This window comes from Morone saxatilis, unplaced genomic scaffold (genome assembly GCF_004916995.1).
Source record: "Morone saxatilis isolate NCDOM2014 unplaced genomic scaffold, NCSU_SB_2.0 Contig11, whole genome shotgun sequence".
Taxonomy (NCBI): domain Eukaryota; kingdom Metazoa; phylum Chordata; class Actinopteri; family Moronidae; genus Morone; species Morone saxatilis.
In genome coordinates this window covers 6,923,035-6,947,855 of record NW_023339663.1, presented here as the reverse complement: position 1 = coordinate 6,947,855, position 24,821 = coordinate 6,923,035, and the positions used below count along the sequence as shown (strand labels likewise).

At 38.4% G+C, this 24,821-nt stretch overlaps 2 protein-coding genes across 3 annotated transcripts in view; both read right to left on the bottom strand.

The window, feature by feature from the left end:
- Positions 1–506: 506 nt before the first annotated feature.
- On the bottom strand, positions 507–11,803 carry paqr5b (progestin and adipoQ receptor family member Vb). Of its 2 annotated transcripts, XM_035652198.1 has the most exons (8): positions 11,635–11,803; positions 11,048–11,175; positions 6,901–7,106; positions 6,133–6,259; positions 5,160–5,204; positions 3,832–3,928; positions 2,816–2,960; positions 507–1,603 (listed from the first exon to the last, which is right to left on the bottom strand). In XM_035652198.1, exons 1-8 carry the CDS (start codon positions 11,686–11,688, stop codon positions 1,323–1,325), a joined length of 1,083 nt encoding a protein of 360 aa, XP_035508091.1. In that variant the 5' UTR covers positions 11,689–11,803; the 3' UTR covers positions 507–1,322. The 2 variants fall into 2 exon arrangements, with proteins under 2 accessions (XP_035508091.1, XP_035508092.1); XM_035652199.1 differs by lacking the exon at positions 5,160–5,204 and having other exon boundaries at positions 11,635–11,797.
- Positions 11,804–18,980: 7,177 nt separating this feature from the next.
- glceb (glucuronic acid epimerase b) overlaps positions 18,981–24,821 on the bottom strand; it is a 29,111-nt gene continuing 23,270 nt past the window's right edge. The window contains exon 5 of the mRNA XM_035652193.1: positions 18,981–24,367. Within this exon, the coding sequence (XP_035508086.1) occupies positions 23,636–24,367 (732 nt within the window). The 3' untranslated portion in view covers positions 18,981–23,635. The remainder of the gene's footprint in view (positions 24,368–24,821) is intronic.

The window sequence follows — 24,821 nt, the reverse complement described above, 5'->3', positions numbered from 1 at the left end:
AACAATGCACAATCGGACCACGCCATAACTTTATCTTATCTGAACAGCGATTCTTCAACAATCGAAAATGATATTTTCACCTATACTCACCCCACACCCCATCTGCCACCTGAAAACATTAGAACTTGGAAAAAAAACTGTTAGACTTAATTGCATTGAAATTAACAAACGACCTGTATCTACTTTGTTTTTACCTCCATTTTTGTGCCCATGTTTTGTTTATAAAAAGTTCCTTGCATTATCCTGCCTATCTTATTTTCTATGTATGTAAAGTTATCATGCTATACATTTTCACACGGCACCTGTTAACTCCTTGTTGTTCGTTCGTCCCCCTACGTCCTAGTATAATCGTATACTATTGAGCCTATATCTATATATGTTACTGTATTTGTGTTTGACTTAAAAACATTAATTGATACTTCAATAAACAGTTTTATTAAACTGGAGATACAACACAGGTTACAAACTCCTGTTTACAAATAGAACGACATGCAGGCAGGTTTGGTAAATAGTTTATTTGAAAAATCATAATAAATAACATTGCACATAAATACTCTCAGTTTTAAATTAACGTAACAATGTGACACATCATACAGGTCTAACAGATCATAAACAGCAATCATATGAGGGAAATACGGTAACTCTGAAAACATTTACTCTGTATTACATAACTGAACAGTAACTCCACTTTGCAGGCAGCTCAAACTCATGAGCAAAGCTATTTTCTTCCCTTATCATAACTGTCTCTTGTCTTGACGTTTCATGTGAGCGATGTCCAGTCACACTGCTTTTACTGAACATGATCAGTCCAACAGGTTTGTGTACAAGCACAAGCTCTATAAGTGTCTAAATTCAGCACTTTCATTTTAAATTCAAAGTAAAATTAGCATTTTAAATTTCACACAATTGCTGTTCCTCCTCTTCATTTCCCACATGTGGAAATCAGAGAATTAAGGTAAAAAAAAGATTTATAAACAATATGAACACTGCCTCATAATGTAGCTAACTGGCTACATTTGTTTGTTTAGTTTCCTCAGAAACATTTAGATTCATATACATACGTATTTTGTTAAAGTTGCATTGTATGTGTTGTTTGTGCAGCTTATGCCCTTTTTTTTGTACCCATCCATCTAGCAGCAGTCACATCATAGTGATCTCTGAAAAATACCACCGTGAGTTTAGTGCAGACTGCAAGTTATAATTCACTTCAACATCACACCAGCTCCTGTAGCTCAGGAGTGTTTCTTACAATGTTTTCACCCATAATGCACTTTTCTCACATGTCTGTAGGTCTCGTGACCAGCTGGGATCCCTCAGCCGATTTACCAGCAGGGGCAGACCTTGGTGGAGGCTTTCTTTGGACCATTATCGTGTTTCTTTTCTGGGCAGACTGGGGCAGAGAGGAGAGGTAGACTGTAGAGGATGATGATAGTCAAATTCACCACCACGCAGAACAGCGCTGCACCCAGAGAGTTGGCGAACGTGTTGGGTATGGATTGTTCAAGGAGCCATGGGCGCCGTGTCACCATGTCCTGTTCAATGGCCTTCATCTGGAAGTGGGTGCCGAGGATGCCGCACACGTGGAAGAGTTGATGGCTGTGACCTGCAGAGGGAGCAGTCGAGTCATGTTTGAGCTCAGGCAACACAGTCAGCAGAAAGAGTTAAAAATGAATCAAACCCTCATAACTGAGCAAATGAGTCACCCTGTTGACTGGTTTAATAAAGAATAGAAACATTTGGAGCTGGTTAAGCATTAATGTTATTTCACAATGTTTAACACAAATGTGAATCCAGTGTTTATCTGTAGTCTAAGATCTGAGATGATCTGACAATGAGCTGTAAAAAACGCTGCATTCAAGCAAACTTCAGTGCAGGTGCACATGAATGCATCATTATGGAAACCCTTCAGTCCACCCATTTTGTGAAGTTGTTCCGTACTTCTAAAATAATGTTACATATTTACACATTTTCTATTTGTATATTGATATAATTGTCTTTGACTTGGCCTGTTCAAGGTTTTTTGAGAACTTCTCCTTGCATATAATGAGGGTCTAAGGTTGGTGGTGAGCAGTCTGTAATATGTCAGTCTCTGTCTAACCTGCTCTTCTGAATCTGGTGCTTTGCTCTACACATACATTGCACATTGTACCACATCCTTTTGTTCAGTAACTGACTGTTGATTTGATAGATTTAGGTTGTTTGTTGTCAGTAAAGTCATTTGAGACACGCTTATAAGAAAGGGATATATAAATAAATGAACATAAATAATATTCATGGTAATATGAATCACCATTATTGCAACATAACTGTCTTTATTTACAGTATAGAACCCACTCAAGGACTTTAAATGCTCTACAAAAGTACTTACAAATGCAACAATTAGGAAAATGGTCCAATGAATAATAAATATTACGAATACTGAGGTACATAATACTGTACATTTGTAATTTAAGCCTTTGTTTGGCAGTTGCTTTGCCAACTGTGGGCAAAAAGCTATAAACACAACTGACATATCGTCACCCTCTGAGATGTCATGACTTGTTAGCAAACAGTTGCTTATTTTAACATCCAGCAGATATGAAGCAACATTTGAATTTATTTATATAACTCTGTTTAAGGTGTTAAGCTAGCTGTTAACTATCTTAAGCAGCAAGTCGCTGACTTTATCTGTCTGACTGGAAACAACGCTGATGAGAGTGCTGAGAATGAGCCAAAACAGTAAAGCTCTCCACAGAGCTGAGACGAACAGCAGACTTGGGTGACAATCCTCCGTAGGGCTGAAACCAACAATAACCACTCCTCAGATCAGTCTTACCTATGTAGTCGAAGCTCCCAGGTGCCAGGCGCTCAGGTAAATGTGTGGCGAACAGGAAGCCTGTGAGGAGAGCCAAGGCGATGTGGTTGTAGTGGAGGATGTTTGTTTCATTGTCTGTACAGCCCTCCCCTACACACAGAAATACCTGTAAACACAACACACAGAGCACATTTAACAGATTGATTAAACACAATTCATTTTCACAAAATAAATCAAGATAAAAATACATGTGTACACTTTTATCTTATTTTAAAACCACACATCCAAAAGAAGAGTGCAAACTTGTAAACTACGCTGTTAATCAGTGCACTAGACTGAATAAAATTATAAATATCTTTTATGGTATAATTAATTAAATGCTTTGCAACTCTCAGGCACTGATGATTTGACTGATGTATAATGTTTGATACACCTAATTTTCAGTTAAAAGGCTTTAGCATTACAGGAGGAAACACTGGGTGTTTGCTTGTTGTCACTCAAACACTAAAACAGCTTTTATTTTGTAGCATGTAATTTAACTGAGTGTACCATGTAGTGAATGTTTTTGGCAACAATTTCAGGTGAAAAGTTCTTTATGCATCAACTATTGGAGTTTTTTTTGTCTGTTTGTACTAACTGCTCACCACATTCACTTCATATGGGAACAAAAAAAGTATATGTCACTGTAACAGGACCAGATTTATCATCATAACTTGTGTAATATTTACAAGGTTAACTACTGTTTATTATTATCAACAATCATATCACAGCTGAGAAAACCCTTGTCATGGACATAATAATACAATGTAATGTATATTTTAAAGTGTAAGCTTGAAGCACCAGAGCAAAAGAGTTACCCTTAAAGAATATATTATGTTTTCCAGTAATTTCAGTTAAAGATTTGTGTTTTAAAATGATGGACAATATACTGAATGTGACACAACATACAGTGATTCTTTTGGTCGATATACTGGACTACATGCTCCAAACTTTTGTGTGAAGACACAGATTAGTAAAGTGCAGAGAAGTAGCCCTACCCTATAGAACAGAGGAATGTTGTCGAACAGGTAAGGGTAGGCAAAGGCCACAACACGGAGATATTTGCTGAACTTGGGACTCTGGCATTCAGGGAATCTGAAATAATAAAAGAGTAAAGACATTATTCAATAATTATATTCACTGAATATTTCTCATGGTTGCACCGTGTTTTGGAGGAAGCCATTCTGTGCCTTTTGTCTGTTTGTTTGTTTGTCAACAGGATTACAGAAAAACTGCTGGTCTGATTGTTATGAAACATGATGAAAGTGTGTATTATAAGCCAAGGAGTGGATCCAAATCACAGGGTGGATAAAAAACAATATTTTTTACGAGTGTTAACATTGTAATTATAACACAGGTGTCTTGGTGGCTAAATTAACTCCCACAAACCCATTGTGAATGGCGTGCTGTCATTAAACATAAAACACAAAACACAATACTAAAGGAATTAAAATTGAATTACAAAGCTGTGTATATAGTATCCACAATGGTACAGTTTAAATGTTATGTCAGACTTAACCAGCATTGTATACTTCTCTGCTGAGGATTGTGGACGTGCACAGTAGCTACAGATTTATGGATTAAAAAAAAACAAACACTACTTTTGAAACCAAAGAGCTTAAAATAAATAAACACATTTTTAACAGACTGTACATAAATGGTATGCTTCACAGACCTTTCATGTACACACATTTAAAAAAAAAAAAAGTTTAACCATCTTTGATTTTCTCAGAGTTAAAGGTCCAGTGTGCAGGATTTAGTAGTATCTAGCACCATAGATGCAGATTACAACCCCCTAGCCTCAACCTCCCATTCCAAGCCAGTAGGAGAAACTACAGTGGCCACGAAACAGACAGAAAACGCAAACGTTTTTTTCAAACGTTAGAGTCAGTGTTTGGTTTGTCTGTTCCGGGCTTCTGTAGAGATATATATAAACAGCTCATTCAAACAAAACTGCACCATGAAAACATACCAATGAATTTGTTCCATTTGTGCCAATAGATCCTCCTAAATGTTACACACTGGACTGTCAAGTTGTTACATAACACGTTTGGCCACTCTTATTGTCAGTTCTTCTAACCTGCTCAGCTGAAACTACACAATTAAATCAGTGTTAAGGGTTGGTCCCTGCAGTCACAGTTAGGTAACACCCATTGCATTAAACAGTCAATTGCTCAATTCTACTTTTGTAATCCGAGTTAAAAATGTATTTGGGATTAAGTCTGTCTGAAGGTGTTAACAAGATATATTGCTACCATCATTGGATGCACAGTAAACACAGTTTTAGATAGAGGAGCAGATTTTTTAGCAAATGCATTGTCTTTACCTCTTTACGATGTCATGATTATATTGCAGAAATGGTAAGCCAAGCCTTAGCAGTGGGGAGAGATGAGTGAAAGAACAATAATTAGCTATAGCAAGCCAACAATAATCCAGTACATGAAGAGATAACAGTGCTAATAACGTGCTAATCATAAACGCAAGAGGTGGAACAGCACTGTATTGATACAGAATGAGTGAGCTGTTTCTTCTCAATGACAAAGCTCCTACAAATGTTACATTTCCAGAGATTTATCATTTTATCTTTTAAAGAGTAGGAATTTATAAAAGGAGAAAGAAAACACACCCCCATTGTGCTTTGTGTGCCAACCACAGTGATCAGGCTGTTTGGCAGGTTTTAGGTAACATGTTTACTCAAAGTGCACAAATATCTGAGACCAGTCACTTTCAAATGTTGTCATGGATCAGGACTAAACTTTTGGGGTATAACATTGTTCTTATTTACAAATTAAACTGTGATGTGATTGATATGGAAAAGTGGAAAAGTTGGGAATAAAACACTGAATAAAGACATCTAGTTTTTAGTTAATTTTGAGAAGAACTTGACAAAGGCAGGTTCAATAGGTCAAAAATGTTTTCCCAGGGTGGCAAAGTCATGACATGCCCTACTCAGCCTCTGATTGGCTAGTTCATTGCTTTGGTTGATTAGATTTAGGTATGCGGAGTAAGATTGGTAAGGGTCTGTCAGTGTATAGTAGCAGCTGTAGCATAGTTCTCTGAGTTAAGTTATCCTCCATACTAGGAGCATGCTGAGAATATTAACAACTACTGAATCTTAATGAAATTTAGCTTGTTATATTTAGCATATGAACATTTTAACATGTCGTATGTAGCATTTAGCATGTTAGTTTGTTATGATGCTAACATACGCCTAGATACGCCACCAATGCTCAGCCTTGCTTAGCTCTGTGACTTAAGAGAACATTAGTAGCTCTGTAAAATACATTGTCTCACCATACCTGGAGTAGCAGGCCACACTGGTGCAGATGACAGTGTTGAGCACAGCGATGGGAACGTAGCACCGGTGGAAGAAGCTGTTCACCCACTTGTCCGGGAAAACATAAGCTGAATAGGTGATTGCCGACCCTGCAGCAGGACACATCAACAGTGCACAATTGTAAACTTTGAATCTATCTGTACTACTCCAGACACATTTACACGTACACACCTGTCAATATAACGCCATCTAATACAACACCACCACTAACCACCACCTCACACATTACAAAAGAGAGTCAATCAGTACCAACCACTGAACAGTAAAGCTTCACTAAGACAGAGGTTATTTCAGGGCTGTAAATAATAAATATCAGAATATTATAACCATTCACAAGCAGTTTGACCGCTGAGGATTTCTAATTAATTCATGTAAGAGTATTTCTGTTGTTGTCGTCTTTCTACTTTTGAATTATTTGAGATGTTCACTTTTCTTACCTCTAAAATGTTCACACACAAACAAAAGCATATTTTGACTTCCCTTATTGCCTCTAAAACTAAAAATGTTTCACACAACAAAACATTTCACCAAACTGCTGCATTTTTCTTAAAGATACACAGAATTTCATACATCATAGAAGTCTTTCACATACCATATCTGGTTGAGTTACTGATACTCAAGTCAACTTAAGTTATGAGTAAAAGTTCAGTCACAACATTGTACATAAAACAGAACCACTCTAATACCATTTCTCACTCTTGGTCAGTGACCCTGAACCACATACACTTACCCAGACTGTAGAAACTGAGGGCACCGTAGTCAAAGAAGAAGCAGATGTGGCGAGCCCGCGCCGACATGGTGCTGAAGGTGTGAGCGCAGCTCGACGCCAGCGGATAAATGCAGCAGGAGAGCAGGAAGACCAGCAGAGGCCAGGTAAAGGAGTCCTGCCAGGCTGTCTGAATCAGAACCACCGTCACTAGTTTCCATAGGAAGTACCTGCCAGGACAAACAGGTTACATTAAGCTGATTGGATTGGATGCAGCAGTACACTTGATAATGTTTTCAATTGAATAAGAAGAGTAGAAGAAAGTTGAGGTTGGTGGATCCACTTAATCATATAAACAAGGTATCAAGGCCTAATTGAAACTGTACATAATACAACAGGAGCAGCAGATGAGTGTCTAAACATCCAGAGGCCTGACAAATTAAAGGAAAAACAACAAATGCAGATACCGTATGGGACATGAGGGACCACTGAATGGTTTCAAGACCTTCACAGTCATCAGATATCAACCCAACTAAACACAGATGGAAATCTTTTGAGCTTTATGTTGTTTTTCTTTTAATTTGTCATCTGTACACTTATACAGTTAAAGGGAAGGTATGTAGCTTCCACCCAGCGTTAATCAAGTGAATGGGAGAGAAGGTTATTACTGATCCTTACGAGGGTTGGCTAAAAGAGAAAAACACTCTTCAGTGAGCCTTTTGTTAGTCTATAAGTGAAGTAGCAAACATTAATAGCAGTCAGAGTAAAATAAAGAATGTACAGTATCTAGCAGCTAAAGCTAAAACTGTGTCAACTGATCACTTTCTCTCTCTTCAATGTAAGTTGTTACTACATGAATGATTACACGTGATTAATTGCATAATACCATCACTCACACTATCAATCGTAGTATAGTAGCGCCAATGCAATATTTACACTTGTGTGAGATAAGAAAGGAGTAGCTGAAAATTTGGTGAATGACATTTGTACATCATACACCGAATGTGGGCTTAAGTGTACACCAACTTCTCCCTCCAGGCTTTGGCACTGCCAGACAACAAGGTGCAACAGGTTAATTAGTAGTAAGCTTTAGAGGTGTTGGTAGGTGTATTTCTGATCAGTGGACAGAGCCGTGCTCCCTGTTTCCCCCTGCTTCCAGTATTTATGCTAAGTTAAGATAACTTTCTCCAAGCTCTAGCTCCATATTTCATGACATGAGAGTGGTTTCATCTTTTCATCTAACTTTCACTAAGGGAGAACATGTGAAAGTATTTTATTTAAACTAACTAAAACAAAGTGGAACATTTAAACAGCTCCTTGCTGTGAGGTGACAGTAAACACTGAACCATTAAGCCCGTCAGATAGAGACTACAAAATAACCAACTCCTCCTGTGTAACGCCCAATAACCTATTATTATTATTATCAGCCGAATGCCAACATTGTGACGAATAATATTTTTACATCTTAATACATATATATCTCATTGCTTAACATGTAATAAGATATAAATACACAGTAATAAGGACATCTAATTAGCTATGATTCATGGCACAAACTGGGCTGGGCTGTCATCTCTGAACCTGTTAGTACCTGTCAATGTAGGCAAAACCCAAGATGTTCATAATTAAGTATCATGTACATTATCACAGTTAAATTATGCATTTGTCACCAACTGTCAGTTTCGTAACAGCTACCAGTTCAACACAAAAAGCTTAATCTTATCAGGAGGCTATAGTTTGCCTTGTGTATTTGTGTATCGCAGCCACCGTGTCCACGTCTCAGTGCGCCTCATTAACAAATCAACATTATTTGTGCTTTTCCCCGTCACTGAGCAGTTAACTAATTGTGGCAACTCATATATAGTCCTTAAGCACAGATCTGCTCATTAGCGGCTGGCCTGTAGGTCTATGCCGAGCCCCATGAGACATAGACCCATGTGCCCTTAGCATATCTTCCAACACTCACACAAACACACACACACACACTTTCTCCCTGGACAATGCAGTCAAAGCAACTGGCATCTCAGCAGGGAGGAAGTGAAGTGTAGCTAGTGGGAGCAGTAACCTCTGTAGTAACTAAAATTTGAATTCAGACACGTACATGCAAAAAATATCAGTTACAGAGCTGCCACAAGTCTGGGATAGATTTAACCTCCATGTTTTTTCCTTTTTAGCCTTTCTGTCTGCATCTTAAAGGTCCAGTGTGTAGGATTTAGTGGCGTCTGGTCGTGTGCTTTTACCCATCCAAGTGAGAAGGAGAAACTACGGTGGCCACGAAACGTGCAAACATGAACCTATAGCCAGTGCATGGTTTGTCCAGTCTGGGCTACTGTAAAAAACATGTCAGTTCAACATGACGGACTCATGCAAGGTGACCAGTGGCGTCTGTAGATGTGAATGGGTCATTCTAAGGTGACAAAAACATAACAATTCCTATTTTCAGGTGGTTACACACTAATGAAAACACACCTATGGATATTTTATTCCATTTTTGCCTATAGATCCTCCTGAATGTTACACATCGGACCTTTAAGTCCCTCAATACACTGTAAAAATGTAGAAACTGGAAAACTCAACAAGCTCAACATGCTGCAAAGTCTTTCTGAGTTTACTCAATTTTAGGGCAGCTAGTTGTGTCAACTCAGTTTAAGAAGTTAGACTGATTCATGACACCTTACGTTGCAACACTTTATCACATCAAAATTAACTTTTTGGTTTAGATAACCCCCATGCACAACACTGCCTCATCACTACAGCTGCTGATGTACCAATAGCCACATAAAACACTGATCAGTGGATCATGGTTTAAAATGTGAGACTGAAATGCTTTTTGGAGTTTTTTATCCTAAATAAAATGTATGTTTGGAGGTAAGCTAACAATGTTTCTGAAGAACCTGATTGGATGAATTACCTAACCAATAAGCTGGACATTCAAGCATTGGATCCCAAACAATATACGTTTTTACAGAGTGTGGGACAAAGTTGAAGAAATGTTGAATAAAGAATTAATAAACTGTGTAAATGCAACAGTACTATGAGAGTCCTGTTGGACTTAAAGCTTGTTGGACATAAAAGGTCGTTGACAGGGAGACACTGTGAGGCCGCAGGTCTGTAGGACCCAAATGGTTGCTGGGATGTAGGATAACAAACATGTCAGTATGTGCAATCCTTCTCATATTACTGATGGCTGTAAATGAGTGATTTGGCACATACTGTATGCTTCCTCTGCCAACTGTCTACAGTATCCACAACAGCTTAATGTAAAGTCTGCTGCTCTCGTGGCCTCTATCTAGAACCCTTTGAAGAGAGCATCTATGGTGATAAATATACACAGGGTCCTCCTTCAGAAACAGGAGGGAGCAGCACTGTATGTTGTTTATCTATAAGGGTAGTTACCAAAGCTCTCTGGTTACATTTAAATACATTACTTACAGGATATTTAAACATACTGATACTGATACTACAGCTGCATACAAATGCAAGTAGAGCCAAACAAATACAAAGTTACAGTTTCTGTAATCTGCTTTAACATTTCAAAGGTTGTACTTTCACAATAACACTTTTAAATGCTTTTGTTAATTAAAGTAATTAGTAATTAAATAAAGAGTGCGTCTGTCTATGCTTAAACTGTATATATTTATTTTCTGTACACAGGTCTCTCTTGAAAAAGAGATCCTGATCTCAGTAAGATTAACTGTTTAAATAAAGGATCAAATAATTAATAAAAAACTGACTTCACTGAGTATGAATACTAAGCAGAGAGATACTGTACCTCTGCATATAAGCAGTAAAAATTAATGGTAGTCTTTATGTGACAAAACTGATGTCTTTGGGTGATAATTGGTATAGAGCAATGACTTTCAACGTCAGTCTGTAAAACCACACAAAGAAATTCTGGATTATTCTCTGACTATAAGCTCAACAGGTTGCGCAAGATTCCTTTAAACATGAAGTTGACCAAAGAATGCTTGCGATGCCTGATTGTCATGAAAACACCTTGCACCCTGCTTTGGTGAGAATAAAACAAATCTTGACTGTAGACTGTACTTGAGACCAGAGTTGTGACCTCCAACTTGCTTCCAAAACAACTTAATGTAAATGCCTCAGGTGTGTTACATGTTGTCAGTCCACCAAACACATGTTTATGAATCTTATAATGTGTCAACTATACCAGGTGGGCAGAAAGTGGGTCCAGATGTTGAGCGTCTCATTGGTCAGCTGGAAGAGGCTCAGGATGCAGTCAGTGGCTGAACTGCGGGGGTGTCGGTAGCCGGAGATGATGCTGTCCTCATGGAAAACCTTGAAAAAGAAAACTCAAGTCAGTTTGACGACAGAAGAGGTTTCTCAAATCTGTTTTAAACAATGTTTAGTGTGAAAACCTATAAAAATATCATAGTGGTTCCCAAGCCGGGGTTCAAGATGTCAAAAGATACATCTGAAGGGTCACAAGATGATGAAAACAGATGTTCTCTCAAATCAAACAATCTGAGAAGGAGAAAGCACTCTTTGGTTGAACTCAAATAGACACTGATTTGTTTTAAGGGGTCACAAGCCAAAAAGCTATATGAGAGAACTCCTTTACATTACATTAGATTGGCAGATGTTTTTGCCCAAATGCCTCCCTCTTAAACAAACACATGCTGGACTGAGTAAGTATGTCTCTGTGAGCCAAATGAAGACACTTTCTTTTACAGTTCTGACTGTGTGGAAGCTGAAATGTGCTGAATGTCCAGTAAGATACATTGAAGATGAACTTACTTTGGGCACTTGATTGATGGTGAAGACTCGCGGTAATTTCATGAGGCTGAGCATGATTACTGCAAGGTGCTGCTGCTGCTGCTGCTGCTGCTGTCTGAGAGGAGAGCTTAACTGAAGCTGCCGGCAGGGTGTGCCTCCGTCTTTATAGGGCTCGTGTTGCTATGCTGTCCTTAAGGTTTCTCCCCTTCATCTCCTCCCTCTTCAAACCCAGCGAGAATATCCAGTGTACCTGTGCCACTCCTCCTCCTTCTCCTCCTCCTGCTGCTGCTGTCTCTCTGGAGGTGGAGGGTATGTGCACACAGGTGTGTACTCACACACACAAAGGCATGTACACACACACACACACACACACACACACACAGACACAAACACAAACACAACTGCTGCTTGGTCAAAAGAATATTTTTCTGTGAAAGGAAAACAGGTTTTTCAAGATTACATGAGAATCATGGCCACTATTCTTACGGTCATCCTCAATTACAACATCTTAACATTTATATAACAGATCGTTGTTTCCAAAACAAAGCTCTGCTTTTTGTTATTGCGTAATTCTCCAACAAGAGAGGGCAGTCAAGCCGGGAAGGCAGGTTTCCTTCAATGACACATTCCTTCAATGACAAAACCCCCAGCTGTGATTGACATTAATGGTCTGCAACTGACATCATTTGAGCTTTTTTACTGCTAGAAAGTGTCAGAAACTCCGGTCCAGATGAGGCTGACATCATGAATGAAGGGTGTGATTCGGTCGGGCTAAAAAGTCAGAGTTCCTTTCAGGCCTCTGTCTTGCTCGTCTCCTGGTTAAACTGACTTGTCGCAATCTGCCCTCAGAACGACGGCAGCCGTCACACCCAGCGGGGACGGCCGAGCCCAGTCAGAGCTCCCGGGCCTGTTATCTTGTTTAAACTCTGAAGCAATGAAAGCAAACACGTCTTTCTGCCACCGCAGATATAAGAAGTGGAAGGTGCAAGATGTTGTTTGTGGTTTGACAATTTGCTAATGTCACAAATAAAAGAAAAAGTCAATAATACGTTTTGTTGGTGTGATGTATTTTTCTACTTTGTTGACATCACTTTAGAGCATCCAGAAGCTCTTTTGTTTTCATTAATCTGTCACAAAATGTCATGCTTGCTTAGGTTGAAACACAAAAGATAAGTTAATGCTTCATCTCAAAGGCTTGATGCAAAACCAAAACTATTCTAGGTTTAAATGGCTAATCCTCAGTACCAAGCTTCTGTTTACAAGTTCAAATGGGATCAACTATGTTTAAATCATTTATCATGATGTTTCCTTTAAAAGCTTCAATTCTGCTATGCCAAAAGGAGTCGGCTCTCGACCATCAGCCTTTGCCTCTCATTAAAACCACTTTCAGTAATCCACCGTGTTGTGTTGTAAGCTGCGATCACAACAGCTCAGTGCAATGAAATAATACATGTACTACAGCAGAGCACCTTGGGATCTCATTCCGCTTTCTCTCCAAGGAGCAGAGCTGCAGTCAAAGTCAGAGCAACACCAAAGGTTCGCAGTCAAAAATAAATAAACCAACAGGAGATCCGTGTCTGTCTGGAAGTCAGTTTGGTTTGGCCTGGAGTCAGTTAATACAGTTAACATGTGAGTTAATATGTAAGTCATTAAGACTTTAGTGGCAAAACTATATACAAAGTCAAGTGCTGAGGGCCCCAAGAGAGCCAGAGGATAGAAAACAAGGTCAAGTTACAACAACAAAGTTTTTTGAAGGAATATGGTGAAAAGAAATCACAGCAGTCTCTGTTGAGTGGAGAGAAACAGATTAACTCAATCCGCTTAGTTACATAGTTATGTTCAAGTTTAACTTCTTGTTTCTTTAAAAAAAATACATTCAGCCAAACAAACAACACCAGGCTGAAAGAGTTTCACTGCCCTCCCTGGTTTAAGGTTTCTGCAGCACTTCAGTATTGCTGGGTGGGTGTGGTTGGGTGAGGTGCTCCGTGGGTGCTCTCCAAACCCCAGTTGGGTGTGGTTTACAATCCACGGCACACGCCACTCAAGCTTCCCTGAATTAACAGCTCTAAATGATACATAAACAAAACAACCACGTGTTTATGCAGCGACACCTGAAACCAAGTTATGTCACTGTGTACTGACAAAGTTTCACCACTGGAGGTCAGCAGAAACAAGATTTCCAGGGAGTGTTACTCTTTAGAAACCTAAAAATGTTATCTTGAACAGCTTAAACAACAAACCAAGTACATTTACTACTGAACCACCAAACAATGTTGTGGTTTACTGTAGGTAACAATGATGCTCTGTAGCTCTTGCTTCACTCCATTAAATCTATAACAATGCACCATATTTTATGTTTAGTTGAGGTAGAGTTTATATCTGTATGTACAATCTTAAAGTAGTCAGTCAAAGACACAGACATGGGAATACAGGAGTGAAGTGCAAGTCCAAAAATTGCACTTAAGTACTTAAATAATTGCATTTAGTTATATTCCACCACTGATGTATGTATGCATGTATGTATGTATGCATTTATCATATATGTATGTATGTATGATATGTATGCTATGTGTGTTGTGTGTTGTGTGTTGGTGTGTGTGTGTGTCTGTGTGTGTGTGGTGTGTGTGTGTGTATATGCATTAATATCTCAAGGTAATGTAAAATCTGTGTTACATTACTGCTTTTACAGAAATTGATATCGAGTTTGCAGTCTGATGTCGACATGAGACACACAGATGATGACAAATTAAAGGAAAAACTAGAATTATTGAGTGGAGAAACTTAACAAATGACAGTGTTTGATGAAAATTATGAGACACTTAAATGGGTCACCTATGTAGATAAACATAAAAATATACTTGATACAATCTATTACCGCCTTGTTGTGAGAAAGTATTCCTGATCCAGTAGCTGCTTATATCTTGCACTATCCCACCTCCCCACAAGGTGTCAGTGCCTTCAAACAGAACCTGCACAGGTCGGCGGTGAACAGGTACTGCATGTGTGTTTATGAAGACGTACGAGGAGCAAAACCACTGAAATGTTTTTGTTTGTTCAGTTTATTTTTAGCCTGAATTGAAGGTTTCTTCAAAGTAGCTCAGCGTCCTAAAACTTCGCCCTCATATTTTATGTGTTGTCTTTGTTTTTTTTCTCTCTTATTAACTCATTTATCACTCACTGACCTTAGTGTACAAAGCTACATCTTTTGGAGACATCACAGGGAATTAAAGTGCATCACTGCATGGACAGAAAGGTCTTGGAGCGCTGTGTTCTTCTTTTATTGACTGTTAATGAGAAAAAGTAACAAGTTCGCCTCAGGCCAAAGACACCCCCCCCCCCCACATCCTCTCTCACATGCAATCCAAACTGAGCCTCCTGTGGCAAGCCCTGAATGTTTGTGTAACATCAGCACAACTTCTCACATTAAGCATTCATTCAGCCATTGTTAGGGGTGCAAACGTTGCATTCTTTAATATTGAAAGGACTTTGTTTTTTGTTTACTTCAGATGACTCAAAGGCTTACAGCATAAATATTACATTTGAACCAAAGAAACACAGCACATACTGTATGGACTGTATGAAAGTAACTGGTGCCTCATGAGTATTTCTGCATTATAGTACTTTATACGATACCTTTCAGAGAAAAATATTGTAAATCTAACTATATTTATTTGACAGCTATTTGCAGATTCAGATTTGTACAAACAAATGTAAAGATGTAATGTTATAGATTAAACTACCCAACAGCATATAAGGTGGTTAAAATTAGCTCTATGCACCTTCACCCCCTACAATATTAAAATATTTCTTCCATGTTATTGTTTCAATCGTAATAACTATCAAATAATGATGGAAAATGTTGCAAGGATTCAGATCCTTTACTTAAATTAAAGTAGTAACACTGCAATATAAATATACTCCAGTACAAGTAAAAGTCCTGTATTGAAAAAGTCATTGTGTTTGAATAGTTATTTTATTGTGGATTTTGTTTGTTTGTATCAAAGTGGAGCTAATTTCAACTACTTTACAGTATTTAGTGTTGGGTATTGTAAGTTATAACTGTGCATCCTACCTTATAAGCTTATCATCATTATCAGTATGTTTTGTAACCAGTAACTACAGTTGTCATATAAATGTAATTGAGTAAAAAGTGAAATATCTCCATCTGAAATGTAGAGAGAAGTACTGAAAGAAGCATAAAATGGAAATACTCAGAACCTTTCCTTATCTGATCATAAATAAGAAAAAGAAATGTACACAATATGAATATTAATAGTAATAATTTTTAGCGTGTTTTCTTATGTTTTTAATAATACTAATGATGATGATCTGCTGAGTTTGTGTTGTGATCTGTTGTGGCTGTGTGGGGTTACAGAGGAACAGATGGGAGGTAGACTTCACTGAACCGGGCTGCTGTGCTGCAGCTGCTCAAAGTGTTGGTGCCTCCCTGGTTGATGAGGTGTAGTTTGTGTCTCCAAATGAGGAGCGTGTGTGGCAGACGCCCCCTGATACATTATTAATAGTTGTTAGACTCCAGGCACTGGCAACTCTCTGTTGAATTTTAGACTTTCTCAGCCTTTTCTCCTTCACTTAATCCAGAAGTCCCCTTCCGACACAGACTTGCTTTCTCTAACATACATCTTTATCTTTATTATTCATTTTTCTATTTACACGACTCCCTACAGCTGCTGTGTCTCCTCATTGCTCTCTTCCAGCACCATCGTCATCTCTGACTCGGTTGGTTGCATTACTGGAGACTTTTATTCTCTCTACCACGAAAACCAAAATATGCCAGCTGCTCATGAATGAGCAAAATACAGCAATTACCAGGTTTTGGAAACGGAGACAGAGAGAGAGAGAGAGATTTATTTTATGTTACAGTAATGACCGTTTCTCTCTGGTGTTCATTTAGAAGAAGAGGATGAAACTGAGCTGAAACGCACTGTTTGCTCAGTAGCACAAATGAGACAAGATAAGAAGTGAAGTTTTAAAATGATTTGGCACAGAGCGGAAAGAAAAATGGATTCTCTGATGATTTAGTAAAGCTTTAAAGCAAACTGCTGAGGTAGCTGCTAATAAGAGGACAGGGTTAGATGAGAAGATCGATACCACTCTCATATCTGTCCTTTAAATATGAAGCTGCAGCCGGTGTAGCCGGTTAGCTTAACTTTGCACAAAGACTGAAAACGGGGAAACAGCCAAGGTCTGCCACCAGCATCTGTAAAGCTCACTAAATAATATTATAGTTATATTTTGTTTGTTTAATCGGTGCAAAATCGACAATTTGTCTGGCAACCAGCAACCAACAACCAGCAACCAGTGGAGAGTCCAGGAAATTATTGCCGCTCAGAGCCAAGAAATCAACCGGGGAGATGTAACATGTTTAGTGAGCTTTAAATCCACCTACGTGTACAAATAAAGTAACCTAACTTAAGAGGTGCTGGTGGGTGTATTTTCTAACCTTTGGACAGAGCCTTAAAGGACCAGTGTGTAGGATTTAGTGGCATCTAGCAGTGGAGCTGTAGATTGCACCCTCCCCTCCAAGACACTGTTAAAGCCCCTATCTAGAGCCAGTGTTTGGTTTGTCTGTTCTGGGCTACTGTAGAAACACGGTGGTAAAACATAGCGGACTCCATAGAAGAGGAACTGCTGGCAATATAAATAAAAACAGTTCATTCTAAGCCAAAAACAAAAACTGTTCTTATTATTACACACAAATAAAATCATACCTATGAATATTTTATTCCATATTCTGCCAATATATCCTCCAAAACCTCATGAGAGCGTATCGATTTTTCTCATCTTTAACTGCCAGAAAGCAAAAAATTTCCCCAAATATCGAACTGTTGCTTTAAGATTCAAACTTTGGAAAAAAACGACTTATCAAGGTGAAATTATCGCAAACCTCAACAAAAAAAAAACCTTCTGGGATGTGAATGATCAAATTGCACTCATAAAAAGTGTAGCAGGTGTACTGTTTCTGTTTTCTTTTCACTGGATACTTCCACATCCAGTTTCTCCTTCCCCACCTCCTCCGAGACCCCCCGCACAACACACAAACAAATCCAATAATGCAGGGTTCAACGGGGTGTTAATTTCATCAAGTGGGTAAATTTATGGACACCATAAAGACTGTGGCCTCTGGACGGCGGGGAACCAAGGATTCGCTGTAATGTTATCACAGCCATCTCGAAGGCATCTGAACGGCAGCAGAGGAGGCAGAGAGGCCGGCACAGAGGCCATGAAGAGACTGAGCTTATCGGGTTTATGTGGGGCTAATTACAGTACTGGGAGACAGACTCACTGTCAGGAGGGACAGTAATATCATTAACGTCGAGAAAAGGGGAGGAATGAGATGCGTGGGGTGAAGTGTGTGGCTGTGAGGGAGAAATTATGGCTGGATTGTATAAATGCCAGAAGGTAATGAAAAATGCAAGTGGGTGGCAGGAGATACAGTCCTTCTCAGGTGTCTGTGCTCCTCACTGGATCAGAATAGCCTAATTAGGATAAATTATTAATCAGGATTGTTTTTCTTCTCAGCGGTTTCACAGAGAAGACGTTCAGTATGAACAAACCGTTTCTCCACTGCAGGGTCAAGGCTGTCAAACAATGGACATCAGAAGTTGAACCAAAATGCATTATTTTAGTTGTGAAACCACCAGAATGGACTCAAAATAAACTAATATCTGGATATGATCATCAGAACTGGAAATAAATAGTGATGGACTGGATAAAACTTAACCTTCAATTCAAAATCTAGAGTTACCAATAAATTCTAGAGATAAAGATATATGATATCAAGAAGAAAAGGGTTTGATTATAACACTTAAATTAATATTAATTCAAATACATTGTATTGTGTTTCTTGTTTTATTTTATCTTTACATTTTTTGACATATGTTTACTGTTAGCTGAAATCTATATGAATATTGTACGACTGCAGAAACAATGCAAAGTAAATTATTTGAAGTTTTTGGTTTCTTGTGGGCTGCAACACAGTAAAATATATAATATGTAAAATAACACAAAATAAAACCAGTGGACTAAGGCTGCAAATAACAATTATTATCAGTATCAATTAATCTATTATGTATCTGTATTAATCAATTCAGTGTTACATATATAAAAGAATGCCCCTGATTTCATATATATGTATATATATATATATATATATATATAGATATGTTTGTGTATATACATGTGTATATGTTTTTATTCACATATGACAAAGAAAGATGGAAAACAATAAAAGTTTTGTATATTTCCTTTAAAAATTGCCAATAATAAATTAATCAAAATAGTAGATTAATTTTCGGCTCAATATCGGACATTTGATTAAACACAAGAGAAGATGAGATTAGACCAGATATTTAAGAAAAATGCTTTTATTTCTTTTACACCTTTAAAAAGCAAATTTTTAAAGCACAAAGATTTACTCTGTATATAAACACCTCTCTCTTCCTTGGACTAAAAAATGGTAGCATTTGCACATTGTGCTTCGATTGCAAAGTCTGTACAACCGCTCTGGGTCTCCTGTGGTGTCACAACCCCAGTAAACATTTTATTGCATAAATCACATTTGACCTCAGTGGTCATGTGTTGAAGTCTTAAATGGATAGTGGAAAAATAGAAAAAGAAAAAAAACCCACCAAAATGAGGAAAAAGAAGTTGTCATACCTGTAACACAGTGAACAATAATAGCAGCTTCCTTAATGAAGGCGTTGCACATTGTCCTGAAAAGAAAAACAAAGCAATCCGAGAAGAAATACAACAGAAACCACGTGACAATAAACGGCATTGTGCTTTTGTCTATCTAGCAAAACATCCTACTCCTCCGCAAATGATTACAACAATTGATGAATGACGCAAACACGCACTCCAAAAAAAGAAAAAGAAGAAAGACTTTCAAGGAGAATTTGCAGCTATTGGCTCTTTTGCCTTTAAAACAGTAGCTGACTAAATGCTAATCTCTAGTTGCACACGTCCCCTTTACGATAAGCAAGTTTTACATATCTTACTTCAGCTATAATCTATTCAACCTACATTTGAAAAACTAGCATTTCTCAAAAGGCAGTGTCTCTGTGGCGTCTCCGAGGAGACTTTACGTCATTAAATGCTGAATGGAAATCGGTTTGCACAAAAATATACAAATTCAAAATGTACTTGAATCAAATGACTTTGGTATAAACAAAATTCAGATTAAGTTAATCACACAGTAAACTTCCATTCCTGAATGTTCCCTTTAAAACTACATATTTCTACTTGTCCTGTCAAAATGGCAAAGTATGAATTATGCAAGTATTCATGGGAAGAAAATGCCACCAGGAAATGAACAAAGCATCCAAAAAAACTGATTATCACAAAGAAAAAAGTGCACTCATACCTCTTCTCTGGGATGACATTTTATCTTTTAACTAAAAACATCCACAGTATAAATCGGTGGACTCAAACAAACATTTTGAGAATAAAGTAAAAGGCAGAATTGTATGTGAAAAAGTCCTAATATTTGAAGAATAAAGTTATAAATATATGTTTAAAAGTAAAATATTTAGAGAAAAAAGTTGTAATATTAGAATAAAGTCATAGCATTACAGTGAAAAGGAACAAAATGTTGTACGATATTATTAAACTCAAATTGGTTTACATGCTCATGTTTTAGCTTTTCCTGAAATAACTGTACAATACGGCAGATACAAACTGTGTTGTACAGTTAATACTTTTCCTTGCAAAATATATCTTTTTCCTCTTAATATTATGACTTTATTCATGAAATATTATAACTTTTTTCTCTAAATCTAAAGATTTTTTGTCTTAACAGTGGCCCTAATACTCTGTTGCACATTCTTACTTAGTTCTGAATGCAGGAAGTTGAGTAACAGATGAAGCTGCAATGTCAGAGAAGATGTACCCGGGGGAATTAATAACGAGTTTGTACAAAAGCAACTCAACTCAGTGACATGACTTTTTTTTTTCTATCCAATGTTTCAATCGATATGAATCCCATTCTTCTTCTGATTTATTCTTGAAAAGCTCACACTTTTGAAAGAGTGTATGAGAACATGGTTCCAGCTCAAAGTTTTTCGCCTGTTTTATGCAAATGACCAAAGAAAATTCACCATCAACACCTTTCAGAAGAACAAACCGGCTCCAATCTCCTGCGTCCCATTAATAATCTTTAAAGTAGATCGATGAAAGCCTCATTAATGCTGAGGGCTCCACTTTGTTTTCTTTGTGAGAGCGATGCCAGTGAATGCTGACTCATCCCCGACTAGCGACTGTACTACGTGCAGGCTCTCCAGCCTATTAGCCGGGTGAATTGTTAGTGTCTTGGCAAGCCGGTTTCTCCTCGTTCAGCGGTCAACAGGGCAGCACTGAGATTAAAAACGCTGAGTTCATGCACCCACAACAGCTGAGAGGGGAAATGAAGGCCTGGTGGGACTGACAGCTTCTTTCTGTTTGTCAAGAATTTACCTCGACCTTCAGCACTCCTGGCATTGTCTATTTAAATGTTATAAATTGACATGTTAGTGAGATGCAGCTGTGCCTCTGCTGCCCACGCGTATATCTACTGAATACACAACACATACATCTACACCACCTACACACCTGCACTGCCCTGCCCTGCAATTATCATCCTGTATAGAAGAAGAGCTTTTCAGAGGAGTTTCTAAGTAAACAAGTTAAAAAAAGGTCAAAAGGGGGCACGACAATTAACAAAGATGTAGCTACGTCTAATGGAGTTGGCGTTTAAACCCAGGGAAGTGAAGCAACATAAATATTTTAATGTTTAGCAATGACAAGTCAAGGGATTCATCTGAAGCTAAAGTTTGGCTTTTAAAGTAAGTTTAATGAAAGTACAAATGTTATTTAACGTTTCTGCCGCTGTGTATGTTGCTTATAAGATGAAGGAATCTTAAAAATCTGAACTTCAGTGGACTTTTCTATTTGCATTTATCTTATTTATCAACGACTAATGTGCCAAGATTGACTCATTTACATCTGAAGGCCTTTGTCAGAATAGTAAAAAAAACCCTGTAAACATCAGAAGAAAGTATTGATAATATTATCAGAGATGGCTCATATGTGCAGTCTAGTCTCAGCAATGGGAATTTCACCATTTACTCAGCAGAGAGCAACAACAAAACAACAACATTGTAATGGTTAATAATTCTTGTTTCTCTGTTGTCCCAGGCTAAATATTCTCCGTACGAACTGAAATATACTGGTTTATTTTTGCACATATGCATGCATCCAGTACCCTCCGACCCCTGAATAAGAGGGTACCCTGAAAGCCACGGTGTAATTTGAACACTCCTGCTTGTGTCCACTGCAAGACAACACACACTTATGATGAAGTTAAATATATCTGGCTGACTGACCGTTTCCTATCTTTACCCAAACTGTGCACATGAGAAGGACAGAGCCACAGTGGCTTGATCAGTGAAATTAGAGGCCGTCTTTACAACAAACTGTGATTTGTGACCAGCTGCAAGCGTATCTGTGCTAAATCGACTCCGCTCTGATGGGGGGAAACTTATGTTTTACTAACTGAGCTGAACTGAACTCAAAGTGATGCAGAACTGTAGCTGTGTTCTGCAATGGCACATGAATTATTAAGTTTCTCTGTGACCAACACACACACACACACACTTTTGGTTACAGCTAAGAATGGCAGCACGGAGATGTCCTCTTAAAACATCACATAAAAGGTACCAGCATTTCAGTGGCTTCAGCACTGATGTCTAATTAGGATGAATCATTAATTAGAATTTATTTTTCTTTTAAAGATTGTTGCAGGCCTGATGGGTTTATCTCAGGGAATGTAACACATGCAACCTGCAGTCTATCCCAGTCTCAACTGAAACACAACCTGGTCCCAGGGTCAGTCACATGACCGAAGATGCAGTCATGCAAACAACTCTGACCAGATGTGCCGACACAACAGCTCAGATAAACACAGTGGAATTGTGGGTAGGAAGCAGGAAGACCCTCTGGTAATTGGGAGCCGGTTTAACCATCTGAAATCCAATATAGTGGTTTGAGGTGTTTATTCCTCAGAGCTCATTTCAAGCAGCTTGACAGACACCTAATCCATGACTTAATATTTATATTAAAAAGGGGGAGAAAAAAAGAAAAAGGAGTTTAAAGAAGTTAAGCTCACTGAAGATATAACAACATAATCCTCACTGAAATTATTTGTGACAATTTAACTGTGTTTTAGGGGGAAAGGGCTTCAGAACAGAAGTGGAAGCTGCCGTTTTGGAAGCATGAAGCATTCGACTCTTCAGCATTTCTGTAAAGGGATGATAGCCAAATTAATTCATCTCACAGCTTAAACATGGTATGCTTAAAAAAAATACCTCTTCATTTAAAACTTTTGAAGATTATGGGGTAAAAAAAAAGGTTACATTGGAGAAATAAAATCCAAAAGGTATTGATAAGATTGTTTTTTTTTGGCAACATTCTCCTCAAAATAATTTATAATATATTCTGCGTTGTTTTTTTAAAGTTTACTTGTTTCAATAAACTTGCTAATCTGGCTGAAATGGTAAAAAAATACATACTTGGAGAAGAGACTTGTGGTGGATGCATCAAAGAATGTCGGAAATGTGATTCAGTTTCAACAATTCAATTCTCTAACATATATTGTTACTTTAACACACACACACACACACACACACACACACACACACACACTCTTCCTGAACACTCACATTTTGAAACTAGGTCTGTGCATAATAACAAACACTAGCTCAAGGAAAAAAAGAAAACAGGAGAGTAGAGCTACAGTCAATGTTGCAGAAAATATAAAACCTGCAACAGAGCACACGAGTGTTGAGAGCTGCAGCTGAATAAACTCATCCTTTAGATTATGAACCTCAACCAAAACTGGGACGCACACAGACACACAATGTGAGTATTTGCCTCACATTTAAATCATCCATTAAGTTCTCACACGTAACATATATTCAACCTTTCAGTCATCATCTCAGCTCTATACTATATGTCAGTCATAGTTTGCCTAGTTGTGCTTGGCACGAATCCCTTTTAAGTAGTTTTTCCAGCGCTTGACCACATCCTTGAATATGGGAGAGTTGTCTATGGATGCCACCAGCTGTAGCTGGTTAATGTGCGTGGTGTGATAGTCCCAGCGTGCCAGATTGGGCGCTGTGCCCAACATGAAGTGACGCAGGTCATAGATGCTCCCAGACCCTGTGTCGAAGAGTGGCAGCATGGCCTTCAGTGACTCAATGCCGCGGCTGAACAGCTGCCCAGCCTCCCTGCCAAGCTTCTCTCCGGCTGTCTCAGTCAGGTCAAAGAGTCCCAGCAGGGAGTAGATGAAGCCGTTGAGGACAAAGGAGCTGGGTGTGGTGGGGTATTCTTCATACCAGTCGTATTTGTTCATGAACACAGCTTTGACCCCGTGCTGCGCTGAAGGCACCTTGTAGGGTCCTACTGCCTTGAGGGCAGCGTTGAGGTAAGCCTGGTCCTTTGTGAGGAGGTAGGCTCTCACCAGGGTGGACATGGCCTGGCCTTGAGCCATGGCCGAGTACCAGCCGGGCTCCAGAGGCCGGAAGCCTTCACCCAGTTTTCGGGTGACCATGATGGGCCAGCCCCCTCGTTCATCCTGGTTGCGAAGCAGCCAGTCACTGGCGGCAAAGAAGGCAGCCATGTGGGCAGTGGTAGAGATGGTGACGTTGTCAACGAAGCCACGCCCATATAGGACTAATCGCACCACCCGTCTGGGCATAATCTGAGTAAGAAATCAGGCACATAGGGAGATGAAAAGATCAATAACTGGAATTACCATTAGGTATTAATTCGTATGCATATGTTTATAATTTCTACATGTAATTAAAGTTCTATTCTAAGTTAAATTTAATTTACAAATTTGACAGAAATCTGTTAAAATAACAGTACAAAAGTAATTGTGTTATTAGTTTTGTTCAAATGAAATGCAGAATTAAAAAAAACAATTATGATTAATTATATATGATCCAGTTTAATTCCAACTAACAATTATATTAATTATTTAATAATCTGCTATTGATTAATTGATTAATGGTTTCGTCTATAAAATGTCAGAAAATTGTGAAAATCAACTCAATGTGTTCAAATTCTTGTTTTGTCCAAACCACAAAATATTCAGTTTACCACGATATAAGATGAAGACAAGCAGCAAAACCTCACATTTAAGAAGCTGAAAC